This window comes from Oncorhynchus keta, chromosome 12 (genome assembly GCF_023373465.1).
Source record: "Oncorhynchus keta strain PuntledgeMale-10-30-2019 chromosome 12, Oket_V2, whole genome shotgun sequence".
Taxonomy (NCBI): Eukaryota; Metazoa; Chordata; class Actinopteri; order Salmoniformes; family Salmonidae; genus Oncorhynchus; species Oncorhynchus keta.
This window is the reverse complement of record NC_068432.1, coordinates 41,500,571-41,524,873: the sequence shown is the minus strand read 5'-3', so window position 1 is coordinate 41,524,873 and position 24,303 is coordinate 41,500,571. Positions and strand designations below refer to the sequence as shown.

At 43.8% G+C, this 24,303-nt stretch overlaps 2 protein-coding genes across 2 annotated transcripts; one reads left to right on the top strand and one right to left on the bottom strand.

Annotated features, from left to right (window-relative positions):
* The first annotated feature begins 8,635 nt into the window (after positions 1-8,635).
* c9 (complement component 9) lies at positions 8,636-23,181 on the top strand. The gene is made up of 12 exons (XM_035782978.2): positions 8,636-8,759; positions 8,887-8,995; positions 9,156-9,309; positions 15,494-15,635; positions 17,696-17,834; positions 18,227-18,460; positions 18,668-18,807; positions 18,997-19,097; positions 20,786-20,917; positions 21,471-21,646; positions 22,326-22,548; positions 22,667-23,181. The coding sequence occupies exons 1-12, from the start codon at positions 8,686-8,688 to the stop codon at positions 22,837-22,839; spliced, it is 1,797 nt and encodes a 598-aa protein (XP_035638871.1). The 5' UTR covers positions 8,636-8,685; the 3' UTR covers positions 22,840-23,181.
* On the bottom strand, positions 9,322-15,487 carry LOC127906375 (putative protein FAM47C). The gene is made up of 2 exons (XM_052458335.1): positions 14,382-15,487; positions 9,322-14,327 (listed from the first exon to the last, which is right to left on the bottom strand). The coding sequence occupies exon 2, from the start codon at positions 13,132-13,134 to the stop codon at positions 12,163-12,165; it is 972 nt and encodes a 323-aa protein (XP_052314295.1). The 5' UTR covers positions 13,135-14,327; positions 14,382-15,487; the 3' UTR covers positions 9,322-12,162.
* Positions 23,182-24,303: the final 1,122 nt, after the last annotated feature.

Genomic DNA, 24,303 nt, shown 5'->3' with positions numbered 1-24,303 from the left:
TAAGAATTGGTCGTCTAGAACGTCTGGAACAGAGAGTAAAAGGAGGTTTCTGGGGGCAATAAAATAGCATCAAGGTATAATGTACAGACAAGGTATGGTAGGATGTTAATGCAGTGGAGGTAAACCTAGGTATTGAGTGATGAAGAGAGAGATATTGTCTCTAGAAACATCATTGAAACCAGGAGATGTCGTTGCATGTGTATACATTTGATTTGTCAGAGGACAAACCATCCACAGAGACAAACTGATATCTTTCCGACAGATAAGATCTAAACCAGGCCAGAACTTCTCAGTGTAGACCAATTTGGGTTTCCAATCTCTCCAAAAGAATGTGGTGATCGATGGTATCAAAAGCAGCACTGAGGTCTAGGAGCACGAGGACAGTTGCAGAGCCTCGGTCTGACGCCATTAAAAGGTAATTTACCACCTTCACAAGTGCAGTCTCAGTGCTATGATGGGGTCTAAAACCAGACTGAAGCGTTTCGTATACATTGTTTGTCTTCAGGAAGGCAGTGAGTTGCTGCGCAACAGCTTTTTCAACATTTTTTGGGAGGAATATATGATATAGGCCGATAGTTATTTATATTTTCTGGGTCAAGATTTGGCTTTTTCAAGAGAGGCTTTACTACTGCCACTTTTTGTGAGTTTGGTACACATCCGGTGGATAGAGAGCCGTTTATTATGTTCAACATAGGAGGGCCAAGCACAGGAAGCAGCTCTTTCAGTAGTTTAGTTGGAATAGGGTCCAGTATGCAGCTTGAAAGTTTAGAGGCCATGATTATTTTCATCATTGTGTCAAGAGATATAGTACTAAAACACTTTAGTGTCTCTCTTGATCCTAGGTCCTGGCAGAGTTGTGCAGACTCAGGACAACTGAGCTTTGGAGGAATACGCAGATTTAAAGAGGAGTCGGTAAGTGTCACGATCGTTTGTAGAAACGGACCAAGGCGCAGCGAATGTTGAGTTCCACATAATTTATTCATAGTGAAACTTAACAAAAACAATAAACAATAAATGAACAACGAACCGTGACTACAGAGGTGCTACATACACTTACTCAAAATACAATATCCAATAAACACATGTGGGAACAAACACTACTTAAATATGATCCCCAATTAGAGACAACGATTATCAGCTGCCTCTAATTGGGAATCGTACAAATCACCAACATAGAAACATGAAAACTAGAACACCCACACAGAAATAATAAACTAGACTAACCCCCCAGTCATCCCCTGATTAACTGATTGGTTAACTGGTTAACTGATTTTTGTACTCTGATGTCCTTGGGTAGGCGGAGGGAGTCTGGAAGGGCATCTAGGAATCTTTGGGTTGTCTGAGAATTTATAGCATGACTTTTCATGATCCTTGGTTGGGGTCTGAGCAGATTATTTGTTGCGATCGCAAACATAATAAAATGGTGGTCCGATAGTCCAGGATTATGAGGAAAAACATTAAGATTCACAACATTTATTCCACGGGACAAAACTAGGTCCAGTGTATGACTGTGACAGTGAGTAGGGCCGGAGGCATGTTGAACAAAACCCACCGAGTCGATGACCGCTCCGAAAGCCTTTTGGAGTGGGTCTGTGGACTGTTCCATGTGAATATTGAAGTCACCAAAAATTGTAATATTATCTGCCATGACTACAACATCCGATAGGAATTCAGGGAACTCAGTGAGGAACGCTGTATATGGCCCAGGAGGCCTGTAAACAGTAGCTATAAAAGGTGATTGCGTAGGCTGCATAGATTTTATGACTAGAAGCTCAAAAGACGAAAACATCGGGGGGGTGTAAATTGAAATTTGCTATCATAAGTGTTAGCAACACCTCCGCCTTTACGGGATGTGCAGGGGATATGGTCACTAGTGTAACCAGGAGGTGAGGCCTCATTTAACACAGTAAATTCATCATGCTTTAGCCATTTTTCAGTCAGGCCAATCACATCAAGATAATGATCAGTGATTAGTTCATTGACTATAACTGCCTTGGAAGTGAGGGATCTAACATTAAGTAGCCCTATTTTGAGATGTGAGGTATCACAATCTCTTTCAACAATGGCAGGAATGGAGGAGGTTTTTATCCTAGTTAGATTGCTAAGGCGAACACCACCACTGTGTTCTTAACTGACTTGCCTGGTTAAATAAAGGTAAAGTAAAATAAAAATGTTTAGTTTTGCCCAACCTAGGTCAAGGCACAGACACGGTCTCAATGGGGATAGCTGAGCTGACTACACTGACTGTGCTAGTGGCAGACTCCACTAAGCTGGCAGGCTGGCTAACAAACAGCCTGCTGCCTGGCCTGCACCCTATTTCATTGTGGAGCTAGAGGAGTTAGAGCCCTGTCTATGTTCGTAGATAAGATGAGAGCACTCCTCCAGCTCGGATGGAGTCCGGCGCTCCTCAACAGGCTTGGTTCTGTTTGTGGGAGAGTCCCAGAAAGAGGGCCAATTATCTACAAATTCTATCTTTTGGGAGGGACAGAAAACAGTTTTCAACCAGCGACTGAGTTGTGAGACTCTGCTGTAGAGCTCATCACTACCCCTAACTGGGAGGGGGCCAGAGACAATTACTCGATGCCGACACATCTTTCTAGCTGATTTACACGCTGAAGCTATGTTGCGCTTGGTGACCTCTGACTGTTTCATCCTAACATCGTTGGTGCCGACGTGGATAACAATATCCCTATACTCTCTACACTCGCCAGTTTTAGCTTTAGCCAGCACCATCTTCAGATTAGCCTTAACGTCGGTAGCCCTGCCCGCTGGTAAACAATATATGATCGCTGGATGATTCGTTTTAAGTCTAATACTGCGGGGTAATGGAGTTGCCAATGACTAGGGTTTTCAATATGTCCGAGCTAATGGTGGGAGGCTTCTGCGTCTCAGACCCCGTAACGGGATGAGTAGAGACCAGAGAAGGCTCAGCCTCTGACCGACCCGCTGCTTAATGGGGAAAACTGGTTGAAAGTTTCTGTTGGCTGAATGAGCGACACCGGTCGAGCATTCCTACATCATTTCCCTCCAGAAGCCATGAGAAAGTTGTCCGGCTGCGGAGACTGTGCGAGGGGATTTAAACTACTATCTATACTTACTACACAGATGCTGTTTCATGCTTTCCTACACTGAAATTACACTTGCCTAACAATTGCTTCTGAAGTCTATAGAGTATATGAAGTATATACTGTCTATACACACCACGTATTTATATTCTGGATTCTGACACATTCTCACTCTTGTATAGCTACTCTGGGTTGTTAATTTGATTCATTCTGTAATTTCTTGATTTGATCTTTGATTTGATTATGTGTGTATTTTGTATTGTTTTTGAGAGACGTTCTCCTGCCCAGCAGGAGCTGGTAACACAAGCATTTCACTGCACCTGCTATTACATCTGCAAATCTGTGTACGCGACCAATACACTTTAATTTGACGATGTGTATTTTGTTTTCATGTTCTAATCTTGTGTATGTATACCGTGCTTCTACACCTGCATTGCTTGCTGTTTGGGGTTTTAGGCTGGGTTTCTGTACAGCACTTTGAGATATCAGCTGATGTACGAAGGGCTATATAAATACATTTGATTCGATTTGATTTGATATTCTGTTTACAACACGACAAGAACGGAAATGTGATTTAAAACTTTGTTGTGTCATCTTCAATCATTTTTAAATGCATTGTGTCCACATGTGGTTGTATTGTGCTTTAAAATGGTCAATTAAATCAACAACAACAAAAAGTACTCTAGTCGAAAGTATCAACTCATGTCAACTCACCACATAATGATACAGGTTAGGGTGGAATTACCGTGGGCGTGTAGAACTATTTTCCATTCAGCAATAGATATAGAATCTTTACGAAACAGATGTAGACACATGTGTACGAGACATATAGTATCCTATAGGCATATTCAATGTAGACACAGAACAATGCCCTCTATCAAATCTGTCAATGGTGACAAGTTCATTCTTCTTTCAATGACTCTGGTGTCAGGGGAAAAAAATGGTGTTTCATATTTCAGTTGAATATAAATCACTTCCATTCCATTTAGTTGTGAAGCACACCCAATAACAAGAACACTATTGGAACACTTCTGACCACATGATACATGTCTCATCTTCCCTGTCTAGTATCCACCCACTGGGAAAAAACTGTTGAATCAACCTTGTTTCCACATAATTTCAAACCCCAAAATCTATGTGACGATGTTGAATCAACGTGGAAAACGAATTGGATTTGCAAAGTCAGTGTAGGAGTATTTAGTATTTTTTCACCCAATTTTAAACATAAATCCAATGGCATGGTGATATTCTTTGATGATTTCATGCTGAATTCACATTAGTTGACAACTCAAACAAATGTAAATCAAAACTAGACATTGAACTGACGTCTGTGGTGACAGAGATAACAACAACACACAAAGTTGAATAAACATTCCACAGTCTATATTTGGGGAATGTGATTTAGTGAACAGACATCAAGACTGCATCTCAAATGGCTCCTTAAATAGTGTACTACTTTTGAGCAGGGCTCTGTAGTAGTGCACTATGAAGGGAAATGTGTTGCCAAACCTGCCACGAATAGGATCCAAACAGGAGATACCAATTCATATTGATGTATTATTTTATTTTTATTTTTTATTTCACCTTTATTTAACCAGGTAGGCTAGTTGAGAACAAGTTCTCATTTGCAACTGCGACCTGGCCAAGATAAAGCATAGCAGTGTGAACAGACAACACAGAGTTACACATGGAGTAAACAATTTAGCAAGTCAATAACACAGTAGAAAAAAATGGGCAGTCTATATACAATGTGTGCAAAAGGCATGAAGAGGTAGGCGAATAATACAATTTTGCAGATTAACACTGGTGATAAATGATCAGATGGGCATGTACAGGTAGAGATATTGGTGTGCAAAAGAGCAGAAAAGTAAATAAATAAAAACAGTATAAAAACAGTATGGGAATGAGGTAGGTGAATTAGCCATGATTCCAATGATTCTGCTGAATGATTCTGCTAAATGATTCTGCTAAATGATTCTACTAAATTATTCTGATAAATTATTCTGCTGATGAAATTCTGCTGAATGTGATGAGTAAGAGTTCTATGTAATTATTTAAAACCAATTGTACCTGGGAACTAGCCAATAGCCATGTCCACAGCAGTGCAGCTGACTCAAGTATACCACAGGAAGGCTCCAGTCCCTGCAGGAACAATGTGAGGAGTGACTTCTGGCATCACCTCTGGCCACCTGACCACAGTGTCAGCCTGGACCCAAAGTAGCCAATCAGATCACAGCCTGAACCCAAAGGAGCCAATCAGATCACAGCATGGACCCAAAGAAGACAATTAACTCCATAATTGAGGGAGTCTTCTTCCTTTGACTGTTTTTCTTATTTTAGTCTTCTGACTGTGCCAGATGAGAAGTTGATATGCTTCTCATCCTGGTCTCCCTGAATGTCTACTTTGAATCCTGTACTGGTTTATTATCTGACTGGGTCCCATGGCCCTCTGGCTGCCACCCCATATGGAAGACAGAGTATAAAGCATGTTTTCTCTCTTAGAGTACACTCTAATGTACTACTGGTGATGTTGAACCATGTCTGGCTTTGAACTATGATTCATCTTTCCACTTTCTTACTTCTTTTGAGTAGAGATGTTTCTACATATCCTATAATGTTATACATCATTGCCCAAACTCTATTCCTGCTGATGACACTGACCCAACCCCCCCTCTACATCAGGGAGTATTTCTAGTGAGGAGAAACCTTGACCAAGCAGCACCTTGCCTCCCCTCTGGCTTCCTGAGAAGGCTGGGAGGAAACAGGCTGCAGCGGCAGAGCCCGGTGAAAAATGGTGACTTCAGCACATATTTGTGACTCTCAGGCAGGACCTAAGAGAGAGAGACACACACATGCATGCACGGCGTGTACACACACACCCTGGGCAGATGGCCTCTGTTCTACCTCTCTCTCTCTGCCTGACATTTATCACGGATCAGGGAAGAGGGCAGGAGCGGAGGAGGGGAGGAAAGGTAGAGGGGAGGAGCGGAGGAGGGGAGGAGAGGAGGAGGAGGGGCAGAGGCGAGGAAAGGAGGAGAGGAGGAGTCAGGAGTGGGCAGCCTCCAAATTGACTGGAGGGGCGGTAGGGGTGAAAAGGAGGGTTGCTTTGGTTAAAGAATTGCTCGCAGCTTACTGCGAGTTTTATTTCATGACATAAGGTCAGTACATAAACCAAATAATTACACTTTTACACATAACAATACTCACAATAAATATGTGACCAACATTTCTTCAACATGAAATAATCCACCATTAAATAAAACATAAATCAATATTGATCAAACCAGACTCAAACAAACCCCTTCAGTGTAAAAGAGCTTCCATCCAATAGCATACCGTGCTGACAATGAGCCTTTCTCTCTCTTGCCCTAACATCTCTTGTTCTCTCTTCTCTCCTCTCTCAGCACAGAAAACTCCTGCTTCCTGAACGATCAGATCACATGATGGCTAGATCACCCTGTAGAACATTCTGAAATGTTCTCAGAAGCAAACTTTTTTTGTGTTAGGCTATGTTTTAATGTACTGTACTTTAGTCATGTTGCTCATTTGGCCTACTGTGGTTTTTCCATGAATGCCTACAGGAGGGCAGCAAATGTAAACAGACATTGCAGTGATTGCAAATGTTTTTAAATATGACACGAAAAGATGAGGAAAAATAACCAGAGTGGAACATTTGTAATGTTGTTGCAGGTTGTTTTAAAAGCCGCTGTAATGCGGTTCACCGTTTCAGACAGACAGAGGCAAAATGATCTCCACAGACTTCAGATCAGTCTAGGGTTGCCACCTTGTGGACATTTGTTAAACGACACACATTAGATACACAGATGGCCCTCCCTGTTTGTGGAGGGACATTTTTTTTTCTTTTCTAAACCAACATACAATCAATAATACAGTAGGGAAAAAAAGTCTATATACAGTGAGTGCAAATGAGGCAAGATAAATAAATACAGAATGGGGATGAGGTAGTTGGATGGGCTGTTTATAGATGGGCTATGTACAGGTGCAGTTATCTGTGAGCTGCTCTGACAGCTGGTGCTTGAAGCTAGTGAGGGAGATATGAGTCTCCAGCTTCAGTGATTTTTGCAGTTCGTTCCAGTCATTGGCAGCAGAGAACTGGAAAGAAAGGAGGAATTGGCTTTGGGGGTGACCAGTGAGATATACCTGCTGGAGCGTGATGCTATGGTGACCAGTGAGCTGAGATAAAGCAGGGCTTTACCTAACAGAGACTTGTAGATGCCCTGGAGCCAGTGGGTTTGGCGACGAGTATGAAGCGAGGGCCAGCCAACGAGAGCGTACAGGTCACAGTGGTGGGTAGTATATAGGGCTTTGGTGACAAAACGGATGGCACTGTGATAGACTGCATCCAATTTGTTGAGTAGAGTTTTGGAGGCTATTTTATAAATGATTTACGGCCAGGTTTCAAGACACAGACTAAGCCTAGTCCAGCCTGGACTAAAAACAGTTTAATGGGAATGCTTTCCCAGAATGGAAAACTGGCCCAAAAATGTTGTTGGACTTTTATCTTGTCAATAATACCATTGCGTCACAAGTTTCTACAAACAAAGTAACTATTTGCTCTTCTATTTCCACAAAATCCAGTGGTCAGGGGGACAGAGGACATTTTCCAGTAACACTCTTGCATCAATACCTTTGCAGATGTTAGACGTAGCTAATTGTAATAATTTGTTCATGGTAGATACAGTAGGCCTACAATAGTTATGTTTGGTGCCAATAAATGTAAATTAAACAGGATATAGTACTATGAGAACCAGAGCTCTGCCTAACCTGAGTACAGGGGGTCCCTGATGTAAACTGGATCTCTTTCATCCATTAGAAAAGCCTATAAGACTGTCCTGCTTTAGCTACTCCATGTGTTCCTACTTTAGCTAGCTATGCTGTTCTACTTTAGCTAGCTATGGTTGGTAAAGCTGGACAACATTTTTTTTTAACATAATACCAGTACATAGTATGCACATTTACATCACCGTTTGGCACAGTGCATTATTTATGACAGTTTTAGAACCTTAACATCAAAACAGAAAAAAAGCTGTCACTAATCTCACTGTGTTCTTCACAGAGGTGAGCTTCCTGTTTGAAGCTTGCTTTTCCCTCCTCTATAAGGTCACACCAATGACGTGATGTGATTTTGATCATGTGGTTTCTCTACAAGGGTTTAGAAACTATAGTTTAGATTTTTACTTGTCAGACCAAGAAATAAACTGTCCCAAATTGAAAATATGGTTTTGGCTCAGAGTACACAAAATGGTGTGTAATGCCTCCTATGAATATGATATTAACATTTGTCATTTTTGTGTGATTAGGAAACGTCTTGAGAATTTCAGAAATGTATCATATGTTGGGATAATATATTGGATAGAAAAATGCTAAATACACTGTATTTCGGAAATCTTCTGTCCATTTATTCTAATACACAATATTTGTAATAAATTGCGAAATAGGGGATAGTCCACTAACTCTACCATGAGTCCACTGATAACACTCTGGGTTGCGTTTTTCCATAAATCAAGATCCAAACTATCGATTTGTTCTGCAATCATTAACAGAAAGGCCGTAAATATAAAGCAAGACATACCAAACTTCTGTTTATCATTCTGCCGTTATGAGGACTGAGGTAGCTGCTGCTCTTCTCCTGGGGTTCTGTGCTGTGGCTGTGTCTGGTGATGAAAACAGAACGTACGTATGCTCTATTTGACACAAAATACTCTCATTACTCTTGTTTATTCTCTCATTACACAAAATACAATTAGAGGACACTTGTTCTAGTAATCTGAGCTCTGAACCTTATGTGTGTAACCCATAGAGGCAAACGGGACACTCGGGAGGTCAAGGTGGCTCTCCCTGACCCGGTGGACTGTGTCTGGAGCCGCTGGTCTGAGTGGACCCCCTGTAACAACTGCACCAAGATACGGGTGGGTCCCAGATTAATCAAATATACAGATCAGGGCCTAGCAATTTGGCCTCCCTGTCTCTAATTTTTCTCAAATGTCAGACTCCAATTATTCATGGCTTAAAAAGCATGAGTGAAAGTTTGTATGCTCCTTAACTGTGTGAACTCTGTCATGTTGGCAGCACCGTTCTCGGAGTGTGGAGGTGTTCGGCCAATTTGATGGGAAGCCCTGTCAAGGACAGCCAATAGGAGAGCAGCAGGCGTGCACTAGTGAAGCTGTGTGTGAACAGGCCCAGCCCTCTGAGTGCTCCAGCACTGAGTTCACTTGTGAATCAGGTACTGTACCTCCCAATTAGGTCATAGCCATGAGTATGTCTGTGTATGGTGTTACAACCTGGCTCAAGATTGTAACAAACAATGGGAAACCCCACGGAGTAAAGGAATAACAAAATTAATTTATTCCATAAATAAAGTAAACACTCACAACTATAATCAGATGAAGGTCAGTAAATTAGATGTGAACATGGAGAGAGGAATCTCTTGCTGAATGGGGAAACAGTGGCTTTATGCCAGAGCTGAGCTTTGACAAGTGTGCTCCATCAGCACTGACAACCCTCCCAGCTCCACCCACCTCACCTACTCCACCCACCAATCTCCTGCAGGAGCAGTACTGAGAAGAGCTTTAACGTCCGCAAAGGACCATTGACATAATGGAGACCACACAAAGTTGGCCTTTGCCCAAAGCAAGTCAGTAAGGGGTGCGGCCTCAGTCTAAATATTCTTACAAAACTGAGGTTGTAGCTGACCATCCCAAAAAAACACTGGAGATCTTTTTTAGTGGTTGGACGTGAGTATAATGATCAATGGCCAAAACATTAGTGCGTACCGGCCGTACTTCCCCCTGACCGACAACTTCACCAAGGTATGTCACAGTTCGCCTGGCAAACTCACACTTTGCCAAGTTAATGGTAAGTCGAGCTTCTGCCAGGCGACCAAACAGTGCTGCTACACGGCACAAGTGTTGTTCCCATGTATCACTGTACACAACTACATCATCGAGGTACACAGCACATCCCTCCAAACCAGAAACAACCCTGTTCATAAGGCGTTGAAAAGTGGCTGGTGCATTTCGCTGAGTAGTAGAGGTGGGCGGAGCTGGGAGGGTCGTCAGTGCTGATGGGGCACACTTGTGAAAGCTCAGCTAAAGCCACTTTTTCACCATTCAGCAAGAGATTCCTTACCATGCATACCTTTGGTTGTTTTGTTGTGGCTTTGGCAGTTGACCCCTAATTTACTGACCTTCCTGCCTCATCTGATTATTGTTGAGAGTGTTTACTTTATGTATGGAATACATTCATTTTGTTATTCCTTTACTCAGTGTGTGGTTTCCCATGATTTGTTACAATCTTCAGCCAGGTTGTAACAAGTGGGGGCTCATCCGGGACACTCTCTTGGTTACCTATCAGAGGTACGTAACCCTCAGTAATGAACGGTTAATAGATGGATGCACTGTCAACCATACCCAATGGTTATTTTAACTAGTCCTGAGGTGGAACAATTGAATCCCTTAACTTAGAAGCAGGTGCCACTAATTCCATAGGCTTTACGGGCACATTAACCCCAGAAGGCCTAGCTTTAACGCTAAGAACAGGGAATTCATTTTTCCAATGACCTTTACCACGGCAGTAATTGCAGATTTTGCCATGATCTGACTTCTCATGGGAACCACAGTCAACCCTTGAGACAAGGTCAGGCCCAGTAGGAAAGAATTTAGTCCCAAAACTATCCCTGCGACCATCACTGCTAAAAATGGGTTCCCCAAAGTGACCTTTATGCCTCAACACATATTCATCAGCCAACACGGCAGCCCCGGAGGCGGTCTGCACCTTATGCTCATTTATGTATGTGGCAAGGCGGTCAGAGACAATCTTTGAACTGCTCCAGCACAACTGCTCGTAGGTTGTAACATCTAACGAAGTGCACCATCGATTAAACTGGGTGTGCAAATCCCGTGCGAACTCAACAAAAGTCTGTTTGTTAGCTATTTTCCAGGTTCTAAACCACTGGCGATACCCTTCTAGAACTAACTCATAGGCGTGCAACACAGCAGCTTTAACTTTGCCCTAGTTTTAGCTGTCAGCAACGTTAAGAGCCGAGTAGGCCTCTTGTGCTTTCCAGTTAGCACACATTGAAACATCAATGTACAGTCGGTGTCAGGCCAATTCGTGGAATCTGCTACTCTTTTCACTGAATTTCTTCCGGAGCCTCAATTTTCCAGCTACATTGAAGGAAAGCTGAGCACGAACTCCAGAGAAATCACCGTAACTGTCATTAAGAGACATGTCAGAGAGCTTACCATCTCTGACCATGTAACGGTTTTCTTCCTGGGAAGGAGAGGAGGACCAAAATGCAGCATGGTAATTTATAAACATCTTTAATGAAAGATGAAAACATGAACACTCTACAAAATAAGAAAACGTGGAAAAACCGAAACAGTCCTAACTGGTGCAAAACACAGAGACCGGAACAATCACCCACAAGATACCTAAAGAATATGGCTGCCTAAATATGGTTCCCAATCAGAGACAACGATAAACACCTGCCTCTGATTGAGAACCACTCCAGGCAACCATAGACTTACCTAGAACACTCATCTGAACACAACCCCATAGACTACAAAAACCCTAGATAAGACAAAACACATAAATCACCCATGTCACACCCTGGCATCACCAAAATAATAAAGAAAACACAGAATACTAAGGCCAGGGCGTGACAGTACCCCCCCCCCCACTCCCCACCCCCCCCCAAAGGTGCGGACTCCCGGCGCACACCTAAACCCATAGGGGAGGGTCTGGGTGGGTGTCTGTCCACGGTGGCGGCTCTGGCGTGGGACGTGGACCCCACTCCAACACAGTCTTAGTCCGCTTAGTAACAAAGGGCCCCACTGGACTGAGGGGCAGCTCGGGACTGAGGGGTAGCTGAAGACTGAGAGGTAGCTCAGGACTGATAGGTAGCTCAGGACTGAGAGGACTGAGGGGTAGCTCGGGACTGAGGGGTAGCTCGGGACTGAGGGGTAGCTCGGGACTGAGGGGTAGCTAAAGACTGAGGGGTAGCTAAAGACTGAGGGGTAGCTAAAGACTGAGGGGTAGCTAAAGACTGAGAGGTAGCCCAAGACTAAGCGATAGCTCAGGCAGGTTGACGGCTGTGGCAGATCCTGGCTGAATGGCGGCTCTGGCGGATCCTGGCTGAATGGCGGCTCTGGCGTAATCTGGCAGACTGGCAGCTCTGGCGGATCTTGGCAGACTGGCGGCTCTGGCGGATCCTGGCAGACTGGCGGATCCTGGCAGACTGACGGATCTGGCGGATCCTGGCAGACTGGCGGCTTTGGCGGATCCTGGCAGACTGGCGGCTTTGGCGGATCCTGGCAGACTGGCAGCTCCTTGCGCTGCTCCTGCTGCCGCTGCCTGTCACCACGCCGCTTGGTCCTGTTGTGGTGACTGGCGGCTCTGGGTGCTCCATGCTGACTGGCGGTTCTGGCTGCACCATGCTGACTGGCGGTTCTGGCTGCTCCATGCTGACTGGCAGCTCTGGCGGCTCCATGCTGACTGGCAGCTCTGGCGGCTCCTTGCTGACTGGCAGCTCTGGCGGCTCCTTGCAGACTGGCGGCTCTGGCAGCTCATGACGGACGGGAGACTCCGGCGGCTCATGACAGATGGGAGACTCTGGCGGCTCATCACAGATGGGCAGCTCAGGCGGCGCTGAGCAGGCAAGCAGCTCAGGCGATGCTGGAGAGGAGGAAGGCTCTGGCAGCGCTGGACAGGCGGGGCGCACTGTAGGCCTGGTGCGTGGTGCTGGCACTGGTGGTACTGGGCCGAGGACACGTACAGGAAGCCTGGTGCGGGGAGCTGCCACCGGAGGGCTGATGCGTGGAGGTGGTACTGGATAGACCGGACCGTGCAGGCGCACTGGAGCTCTTGAGCACCGAGCCTGCCCAACCTTACCTGGTTGAATGCTCCCGGTCGCCCTGCCAGTGCGGCGAGGTGGAATAGCCCGCACTGGGCTGTGCAGGCGAACCGGGGACACCATGCGCAAGGCTGGTGCCATGTACGCCGGCCCAAGGAGACGCACTGGAGACCAGATGCGTAGAGCCGGCTTCATGGCACCTGGCTCGATGCCCACTCTAGCCCGGCCGATACGAGGAGCTGGTATGTACCGAACCGGGCTATGCACTCGCACTGGGGACACCGTGCGCTCCACAGCATAACACGGTGCCTGCCTGGTCTCTCTAGTCCTCCGGTAAGCACAGGAAGTTGGCGCAGATCTCCTACCTGGCTTCGCCACACTTCCTGTGTGCTTCCCCCCAATTTTTGGGGCTGACTCTCGGGCTTCCTTGCCAGCCGTGTTCCCTTGTATCGACGGCTCCTATTTCCGGCTGCCTCTGCTCTCCTAGCTGCCTCCACCTGTTCCCATGGGAGGCAATCCTTTCCCGCCAGGATCTCCTCCCATGTGTAGCAACCCTTGCCGTCCAACACATCATCCCATGTCCATTCCTCCTTGCGCTGCTCCTGCTGCCGCTGCCTGTCACCACGCCGCTTGGTCCTGTTGTGGTGGGTGATTCTGTAAGGGATTTCTTCCTCTTCTTCCGAAGAGGAGAGGCGAGAAGGATCGGAGGACCAAAATGCAGCGTGGTTATTTATAAACATCTTTAATGAAAGATGAAAACATGAACACTCTACAAAATAAGAAAACGTGGAAAAAACGAAACAGTCCTCACTGGTGCAAAACACAGAGACAGGAACAATCACCCACAAGATACCTAAAGAATATGGCTGCCTAAATATGGTTCCCAATCAGAGACAACGATAAACACCTGCCTCTGATTGAGAACCACTCCAGGAAACCATAGACTTACCTAGAACACTCAACTGAACACAACCCCATAGACTACAAAAACCCTAGATAAGACAAAACACATAAATCACCCATGTCACACCCTGGCCTCACCAAAATAATAAAGAAAACACAGAATACTAAGGCCAGGGCGTGACAGACCATGTCTAAACGGACTTGTTGCAGCGTCAGTTTGGCATGCTCCGTTTCCGGTTTAAACCTTTCTACCTCCAACTCCTTTTCCAAGGCTTGTTGACGTTTTAGTCTATCATGCTCTAGTTGTAGCAACAAAAGTTATTTTTGCTGTTCAAAAGATAAGATTGGATTATGGGCGTTTGAGTGGACCAAAATGTAGCCAAACCAGGAGAAAACATCTCCATTAGAATGCCGGATTCAATCAAGTTGGCCTTTAGTATGGACTTAACCTTTAGTATGAACTTAACCTTTAGTATGGACTTGGCCTTTAGTATGGACTTAACCTTTAGTATGAACTTAACCTTTAGTATGAACTTAACCTTTAGTATGGACTTGGCCTTTAGTATGGACTTGGCCTTTAGTATGGACTTGGCCTTTAGTATGGACTTGGCCTTTAGTATGGACTTGGCCTTTAGTATGGACTTGGCCTTTAGTATGGACTTGGCCTTTAGTATGGACTTGGCCTTTAGTATGGACTTGGCCTTTAGTATGGACTTGGCCTTTAGTATGGACTTGGCCTTTAGTATGGACTTAACGGTCTCTTTCAGACAGTTTATCATCAATCTCAATGTTATGTCGCAATTTGTAACAATTGATCTTTAGTATAGCAATCCAGAAGTTCCTCCCTCAGGACTTGGAATAATTACTCAATGTTAGCCATAGTCAAACAGTCAACAAACAAAAAACCTGCTCTCGCCCCAATTGAGTACCCCAAACCAGACAAAAGAGAATCAGTGTCAACCACACAGGATAGAAAAAAACAAAAAAACAAGTGGAGCTTCCCCAAGACCTATTACTAGCTCAACCTCAGTCTTCATGCACTTTACCCCGGTGTCACAGACAAAGCTCCTAGCAAGCTGGTTACCCCACGGATGTGCTCCTGAGACAACTGCCCCAGCCATGGTCACCACACAAAAAATAACAAAGCGCTAACACTGCCGAACGTGTGTCAACTGCCACAGCTACATCAAAACAACCAAAGGTATGCATGGAGAGAGGAATCTCTTGCTGAATGGGGAAACAGTGGCTTTATGCCACAGCTGAGATTTCACAAGTGTGCCTGCCCCATCAGCACTGACGACCCTCCCAGCTCCGCCCACCTCTACTACTCCGCCCACCAATCTCCTGCAGAAAGTAAGCACAGCAAAACCCAGTAGACAGAGCAGGGAGGGGCTGTAACAATGGTGCCTCCATTTTTCAGATCGAATATGAAGCTGAATCTGTGTGCATCAAAGCTGTTGGCAATATTTCAGTTAGGGCAGGACGTTTACTCTGAGCAGCTATGGACTAAAGTTAAGTTAACAGTAATACAATTTACACAGTTGCAGTAGTGCTATTGCAGTGAATTAATTGATAAAACTGTCATCATACACTGATCATGCACGTTTCTGTCCGTCTGTGTTTCTCGCTCTCTCTCCCTCTCTTTGTGAAGGTGCATGTATTAAGTTGAGACTGTCGTGTAACGGAGACTATGACTGCGAGGACGCGTCAGACGAGGACTGTGAGCCCGTACGTAAGCCCTGTGGCACAAAGTTTTACGACACCAACGAACAGGGCAGGACTGCAGGATACGGGTCAGCACAGCAGCACTCACCTCTCAAACACCTGGACAGTAGCAGACCAAATAGGGTTCAACTAGTATTTATTTTTCTTTTAAATATTTGACATCAGATTAGTTTGTTATTCACATGCACAAGATCGCAGATTGATTCGCAAGTTACAGTGCAATTTTTACGCTCCGAGCTCCAACAGTGCAGGTCAAAAAAATAGAAGTGAATGAGACAATCATAATAATAATAATATACACATTTAAAACTGTACAATGATAAATGTCCATTGGGGGGTGTGTGCAGGGTAAGTGTCTATAGAGGGGGGGAGCAGCAGGGGAGGGCGGTGAGAAGTGAATGAAACAATAATAAAAACGAATAATATATACATATTTCCAGCTGTAACAATGATAAATGTCCATTGGAGGGTGTGCAGGGTAAATGTTTGTTGTTGAGGTTCAAGAGTTGCTGCCTTGCCTGCTTCACTACGGTGTCCGTGTGGTTTGACCATTTCAGCTCATCAGAGATGTGTATGCCGAGGAACTTTACGTTTTGTATCGTCTCCACGATGACACCGTTGATGTGGATGGGGCCCAACCTGGTTCCTCCTGAAGTCCACAATCAGCTCCTTTATTTTGCTGATGTTGAGGGAGAGGTTGTTTACCTGGCACCACGCCGTCAGAGTGCCTAACTCCTCTCTGTAGGCCGTCTCATCATTGTTGGTAATCAGGCCTACTACTATCGTGTCATCAGCGAACTTGATAATGGAGTTGGAACTGTGTGAAACCACGAAATCGTGGGTATACGGGCAATACAGAAGGGGACCTAGGATGCACCCTTCTGGGGCCTCTGTGATGAGGATCATTGTGGCGGAGGTAATGATGCCACCTCGGTGCGACCCATCAGGAAGTCCATGACACAGTTGCATAGAGAGGAGTTCAGTCCCAGGGTCGTGAGCTTTGTGATGAGTTTAGATGGCACTATGGTATTGAAGACAGAGCTGTAGTCAATGAGCAGCAAACTCATGTCACGTCCTGACCATAGAATACCTTTATTTTCTATGGTAGAGTAGGTCAGGTCGTGACCAGGGGTTTAGTCTAGTCTAGTTTATATTTTCTATGTGGGGTTCTAGTTAGTTTTTTCTATGTTGGTGTTTTAGTATGATTCCCAATTTGATAATTGGGGATCATACTTAAGTAGCGTTTTTTCCACCTGTGTGTTATGGGACATTGTTTTGTGTTAGTGCCTGTAGCATCTCTGTAGTCACAGTTCATTGTTAGTTTGTTTATTTATCTTTGCTTAGTCTCACTTTCTAATAAATAATGTGGATCTCAACATTTGCTGCGCCTTGGTCCGTTTCTACAAACGATCGTGACACCTCACATACTGTATGCATCCATTTTGTACAAGTGGGTGAGGGCAGTGTGCAGCGCAATGGTGATTGCTTCGTTCGTAGATCTGTCAGGGCGGTAGGCGAATTGGAGAGGGTTGAGTGTGTCAGGGGAGGGAGGAGGTGATGTCTTTGTAGTCTTTGGTGTAGTCTTTGACTAGCCTTTTGAAGCATTTCATGATGACGGAAGTGTTTTTTCTTTCTCTAGAGGGAGGATCAGCTTAATATTGCAGAAAGAATGTTGCTTCCAATGTAATTGAATGCATCATTTCCAATCCCCCATTATTTTTTTGGTAAATATATATATCCATACACACATGCATACATATACACATACGCATACCTATACATACCTATACCATACATACATACTTATTTTTTTTTGATGATGGAAGTTAGTGCTACGGATCGCTAGTCGTTCAGTTACTTTCCCTTTCTTGAGCACGGGATGATAGCTGCACTTGATTGAGTATGCCTGGTGCAATGGAATATTCCCAAAAATGCAAACCTCGACTCCAGGCACACTCAATCAAAGACACAAAGTAAAGAAAACAAATACTATTTGAACTCGGGTCTGCTCCTGAATGCTCTCCAGCAGCCACTCAGGTCTGAATACCGAGCTCTCTGACATGTCCATAGAAATACATATTATATTAGTGTTCTTTTAAGTTCTGTGTCTGTCTTTATGCTGTGACAGAATCAACATCTTGGGCATGGAGCCCCGTATAAACCCCTTCAACAACGACTACTTCAATGGGATGTGCAACAAGGTGAAAAACACCAATAACAACGAGTATAACAGGCTGCCTTGGAACGTGGGCTTGCTCAACTATGAGGTGAGTAAGGCCTAGCCTGGAATTTGCCTTCACTTCAGTAAAACAATATTGAAACAGAGATATTCAGCTCAGATTTCAGACTAAGATGAATCACTTCTCCGTCCATAAATGTAACTTTTCAATTCTTGCATTGTAATTTCAAATCATCTTTATGTAATTTCAAATCAGTTCTTAAATTGCACTGACCCAAAACATTCTGGCTTTATGATATTGTCTGTATATTTTCTCAAAGTTCCATCCCACATTGTGACAGACTATTAACATCTAGTAGCTGGCCAATGAGCATGTGAGATTTGCTTCTGGGTTCGAAGACGAGACAATACAGTATGTAACACTTCAGCAAATTCAAACCTTGGTGATTGACCTCTGACCCCTGCATGTGTCTTTCCCAGACTATAGCAGAGGAGACCGTTTCCAAAGAGATCTATGAGGACACATACACCCTCCTGAGGGAACTGATGACTGAGACCAAGTTGACTGTGAGCGCTGGGTTGAACATAAAATTCACCCCCACAGAAAAGTCTATGGCCAAGTCCAATACGACTGTGTCAGGAGGGGTTGGGTTGGATGCTGAGTATGACAGGACACAGATGATCAAGGAAGTCTCGGAGTACACTACCATCAAGGTACAGTAGGCTTCATGTTATACTGTAGTGTACGCTCTCTGTACCCCCATGGATAAAATACTTTCAGTCCATTTGTATTTGTTTATTTCATCCATCTTGTAAATCACAGTGGCTTTATATTTGACGGAAGTCTAAAATGTCTTGGCAGATTGATTTTAAACTCCCTGATTTGAATTTATGAATTGATGTTGGTTCTTGTCCAATCAGAACAAGAGTTTCATGCGTGTGAACGGCCATGTGCAGCTGAGCACCTATAGGATGCGTTCCCGGGACCTTCAGGTGGCTGGGGAGTTTTTAGAGCATGTCAAGTCTCTACCTCTGGAGTACGAGAAAGGACAGTACTTCAGGTTGGACTGTTATCATTACACTAGAAACACATTGTTTTTGTGACTATATCTTATGTAGATTGATATATAATGTATATAAATAGTTGTGTATTTGCCTACTCCTGCTTGGACAATTGTGGGATGGATGAAGTGTTTTGAGTTAAGTTGAATGGAATGTAATTTAATGGAATTGAATTGAATGGAATGCAGCTTTCTGGAGGACTATGGGACTCACTACACCAGGAATGGGAAGTCTGGAGGAGAGTACCAGCTGGTCTACGTTCTCAACCAGGACACCATCAAGGACAAAAGTAGGGATCTTAAAATCGTGTTGTTTTTCTACCAACACTACTCTTAAAGGTCCAATGCAGCTGTTTTTATATCAAATACTTTCTGGGTAACAATTAAATACCTTATTGTAATAGATTTCCATTAAAATTGGAAAAAATAACTTTTTAGGAAAACTATTTCTCAACCAATAATTTTATAGGACTGGCTGGGAGTGGTCTGAGTGGGGAGGGGAAACCGGAAAACTAGCTGTTATTGGCAGAGGGTTAGAACATTGTTATTGGTCAATTAACCTATTTACTGTATGGTGTTGTCACCATGGAAAGCCGGAATTCCCGCCAATGCAAACCTGCTGATTAGAAGTTCCTGTGTAGAGTGCATTTTTTTTTACCAGCAACTATCAGGAAACTGGATGGTTATTTTCCGTGAAGAAAAATTGGGGGGGACTTGCTTTAAACTCTTTACAAGTATTTGTGTGGTAGTGGAAGAAGTTTAAAATATTTTACTTAAGTAGTTATTGTTATTGCTGTTTTGATTTCAGATTTGAATATATGAGAAGTAGACCAAGGTGTAAGGTTTTGTCTACGACATATTGTTGAGAAAAGTGGTCAAGGTAGCTGATTAGTGTTATTAGTAACAACGTTTACTCATTGTCTCATGCTTAGAATGCGCTCCCACATTGTCCTAATTTGAAAGTTCTGAAAAGTTACATAGCAATTAATTCAACAGTGGGAACGTGGCTAAATTAGTTGCTGTGGTGTTTAAAACATCTGTAGCGCTTGATTGGTAGTAGATATTTCTGTTCGTATTTCCAGATATGTATCGCACAGAAGTAGACCAAGATGTCTACTTCAACTTTGGTCAAAATGTCAGTTGTTAGGAAAAAGTTGGCATTTTTTTTTAATGCAGTTACTAAAACGGCTGTATTGTTAGATCCGTAGCGGATATTTTTGTTCAGTGAACTGATTGGAATAGCAGAGAAGTGGATGAAGATTTCATACCCTCTAACTTCTTGTCTAACTTGTTCGGAAAGATCAAAATGTCCGTTTTTAAAGTTACAGAAAATGTTGATGCTGTAACGGTACCAGATAATTATGTTATTATTTCAGATTTGAAGAGCAGAGAAGATGTATAATTGTTTAGCCAAAGTAGCTGATTTGTCTCAAGTTGCATTGTTGCATTTACAGTGAATGGAAGTTTGAAGTGATGTCACAATTAAAGTGAATGAAGATGGACAGAAAGTTTAAATAATATCAAACAGTTGTATGCAAGCACACTATTCCAGACCAGTCTGCACATTTTAAAGTTTGAATGGTGTTTCTAGCTTAAGTGGTGTAAGAGGAGTTTTGTGCAGAAGAAGTATGACGAAGATTTAACATCGGGACTTTTGCCATCTGATAAAAAAAATAAAAATCACACTTTACAGTGTTAGTTTCATCAGCTGTTGTACATATGATATAAGAAAAAGACCATTTTGACTGCACTGGGCCTTTAAGAGGCTACCACTGATACATGAAACATCAATACTAGCTAGGGCTCTTATTCAAAACAGCCCAACATTGTATTGAGGATCAGAGAGAAAATATTTGGTTCTATATGAATGTTTTTTATAATGATTTGGGAAAATGAATGAAATGTGACCATATAAAAACCTCTCCTGTTTGCAGTGATGTCCGTATTTGATGTTTTAGCAATGTTGTCTCTCCTATAGAGCTGACTGAGAGAAAGCTCCAGGACTGCATTAAAGTTGGAATCTCAGCAAACTTTGACACCAACATCGGGATTGGAGGAGATGCCCACATCAGACCCGGACACTGTAAAGAAACTGTGAATAAAAACACAGGTCCGTCAACACAAACATACCGTTTGCTGTAAATGAGAATGTGTTCTTAGTCAACTTACCTGGTAAAATAAGGGTTAACCCTTATTTTACCAGGTAAGTTGACTAAGAACACATTCTCATTTACAGCAAAGACCTGGGGAATAGTTACAGAGGAGGGGGGGATGAATGAGCCAATTGGAAGCTGGGGATGATTAGGTGCCCTGATGGTATGAGGGCCAGATTGGGAATTTAGCCAGGACACCAGGGTTAACACCCCTACTCTTAAGATAAGTGCCAAGGGATCCTTAGTGACCACAGAGTCAAGACACCCGTTTAATGTCCCATCTGAAATACGGCACCCTACACAGGGCAATGTCCCCAATCAAGAGTGTCTCCTACTGGCCCTCCAACACCACTTCCAGCAGCATCTGGTCTCCCAACCAGGACCAACCCTGCTTAGCTTCAGAGGCAAGCCAGCAGTGGCATGCATGGTGGTATGCTGCTGGCACAGACACACACACACAACACCCACCCTCCTTGATTCCTGATTCCTATGGTGGCTCTGTATCCACAGCTGAGAAGGAGGGCAAGGCGCTGGTGGATAAGGTGATAACTGTAGTCAGGGGCGGAACCCTGGAGGCCGCTGTCGCCATGAGAACCCAGATAACGAAGGAGGGGCTAATGGACGTGAAGACCTATCAGAACTGGGCCCGGACAGTGGGCGATGCCCCTGCACTCCTCAGCAGTGAGGTGAGGGCACAATTCCGAATCCATCCCATACTGTCTCATTCCTATAAACACTGTGTAGATCTGAAAGAAGGTGTTACACTGCCCAAAAGGGGATTGTTAAAGTTGTATTTTTGTAATAAAAAATATATACTGTATGTATATTAAAACATACAATCTACCTGCAGTGAAGCCCCCCCCCCCCAAAAAAAACCAACCTCACGTTCCATTCCCCCCAAGCCACAGTCCCCCAACAGCCAACAAAATGAACAAAAGAGAAGAAATGTAAACAAAGGAAAACAGAAACACCAACAGAAAATAACAACTGAAAACAACAGAAAACAAAATACATCCAGGACAACAAACATCATAACAGCAAGGCCAACTGAATACGTTTCAGTGCATGTTTGCACTATTTACATCTGTGTATGAGTGTATGAGTGTATTAGTGAGTGTGTGTCCGTGTGTGTGCACATGCATGGGTTTGAATGCGAGTGGATGTAACAGCGTTGCCCCTCGGTGTCATTCAAATGTATTTTTAAAAACGTTTTGTTACTTTTATCTTTGACCGTCATTCTATCCCATGCCCAATAACTCCACTTCCATCTGTCTCCAGTTCACATCACAACTCTGTTTCCTTGTGTTGTATTGAACTGAATGTTACAGTAAGTCAGTTTCCTGTCCTGTCTGTCTCCCCTCATAGCCAGAACCCATTCAGACCCTGATCCCACTGAGTATGCCTGATGCGAACACCAGGAGGCTTAACATGCAGAGAGCCACTCAGGAGTACGAGGCTGAGTACAGTGTGTGCAAGTGTAAGCCCTGTCACAACGGGGGCTCTCTGGCCCTGCTGGACGGGAAGTGCCTGTGTCTCTGTCTGCCCCAGTTTGAAGGTCTGGCCTGCCAGGATGCCAAGGCTGATAACAGTGAGTGGAGCCAGCCGTTGTATACACACGCATGCCCAAGCATGTATGCACGCACAAGCACACTGTCCTATGTATATAGTTAAAGCTGTCAAGCTGAAAATATAGTTTTCTTCTCCAGATAAGAATAGTAAAGCCCCCGTGGAGAGGGTTCCTCAGGAGGGGAACTGGTCGTGTTGGGGAGCCTGGTCAGGCTGCAGTGGAGGAAAACGTATCAGGACCCGCAGCTGTAACACACAGGGTCTTTCTGATGCCACCTGCAGGGGAGACATAGTCACTGAAGACTACTGCTGAGCACACTCATACAGGACACTATGATGCCACCTGCAGGGGAGACATAGTCACTGAAGACTACTGCTGAGCACACTCATACAGAACACTATGATGACACCGCATAACTAAAGGAACCCCATACATGTAGACAAAGAGCAGTTAATGCATCTTATACACATGTTCGCTCACTCACTCATACTCATACTCATACACACACGCAAACACATCCACACGCATACGCCAGACACACACCTATGTCATTTTTTAATATTAAAAACTGTATCAACGTATTCCTTGAAGTAGGCCTAGTTCTGTTTTCCAAATCAACATTGCCAATAAAGTTTGACCTTTTTATTGAGAGTTCATGATGAAAGGTATCCATACAACATGAAAACCTCCCATTACATATTTAAAATTCATCCTAATCTCAAGTGTTCACTAGACTGTGACCTGAAGTAGCTTCCTTTGACTGATCGTCTAACAAGAAACTATTCCGCCTTGTGGCCAACAGTGTTAATACAATTCATATGGTCCTTAGAAACCTTAGGTTTGTCTTCATGATCATCTTTGATAATCTCATAATCTCAGGAAGTTAAGGGAAATGGAGGCTTGGAATGCATTTTAACCAAAACCTATTGCTGTTGTTTGGCAATCATAATGTCATTATTCCTCCTTCAGGAAACCAAATATCTAGAACCATAATGCTCTCGTGTTAAAATATGCACAAAGTGTACCAAACATTAAGGACAGCAGCTCTTCCATGACAGACTGACCAGGTGTAAGGATCTCTCCGTTCATCTTTCCCTCGATCCTGACTAGTCTCCCAGTCCCTGCCGCTGAAAAACATCTCCACAACATGATGCTGCCACCACCATGCTTCACCATAGGGATGGTGCCAAGTTTTCTCCAGACGTGATGCTTGGCATTCAGGCAAAAAGAGTTCCATCTTGGTTTTATCAGACCAGAGAATCTTGTTTCTCATTGAGTCCTTTAGGTGCCTTTTGGCAAACACCAAGTGGGCTGTTGTGTGCCTTTTATGATCATGGTGGTTCCAAACCTCTTCCAGGCCACTGTGTTCTTGGTGACCTTCAATGGTGCCAACCTTTTTTGTTACCCTTCCTCAGATTTTTGCCTTTACACAATTCTGTCTCGGACCTCTACAGACAATTCCTTCGACCTCATGGCTTGGTTTTTGCTTTGACATGCACTGTCAAATGTGGGACTTTATATAGATGCGTGTGTGCCTTTCCAAATCACGTCCAATCAATTGAATTTAGCACAGGTGGACTCCAATAAAATTGTAGAAACATATTAAGGATGATCAATGGAAACAGGAAGCACCTGAGCTCAATTGAGTCCCAAAGCAAAAGGTCTGAATACTTATGTAAATAAGGCATTTCTGTTTTGTTTTTTTATCAATTTTAAAAAATGTCTAAAAACCTATTTTCGGTTTGTCATTATGAGGTATTGTAATTAGATTGATGA

Bases quoted from the DNA above. Each gene is read 5' to 3' on its own strand.
- LOC127906375 (XM_052458335.1), bottom strand. From the start codon at position 13,134: ATGAAGCCGGCTCTACGCATCTGGTCTCCAGTGCGTCTCCTTGGGCCG.
- c9 (XM_035782978.2), top strand. From the start codon at position 8,686: ATGAGGACTGAGGTAGCTGCTGCTCTTCTCCTGGGGTTCTGTGCTGTG. The intron at 9,310-15,493 runs GTACTGTACCTC...CTCTTTGTGAAG, and splicing joins TGAGTTCACTTGTGAATCAG to GTGCATGTATTAAGTTGAGA. The intron at 22,549-22,666 runs GTGAGTGGAGCC...TTTCTTCTCCAG, and splicing joins GGATGCCAAGGCTGATAACA to ATAAGAATAGTAAAGCCCCC.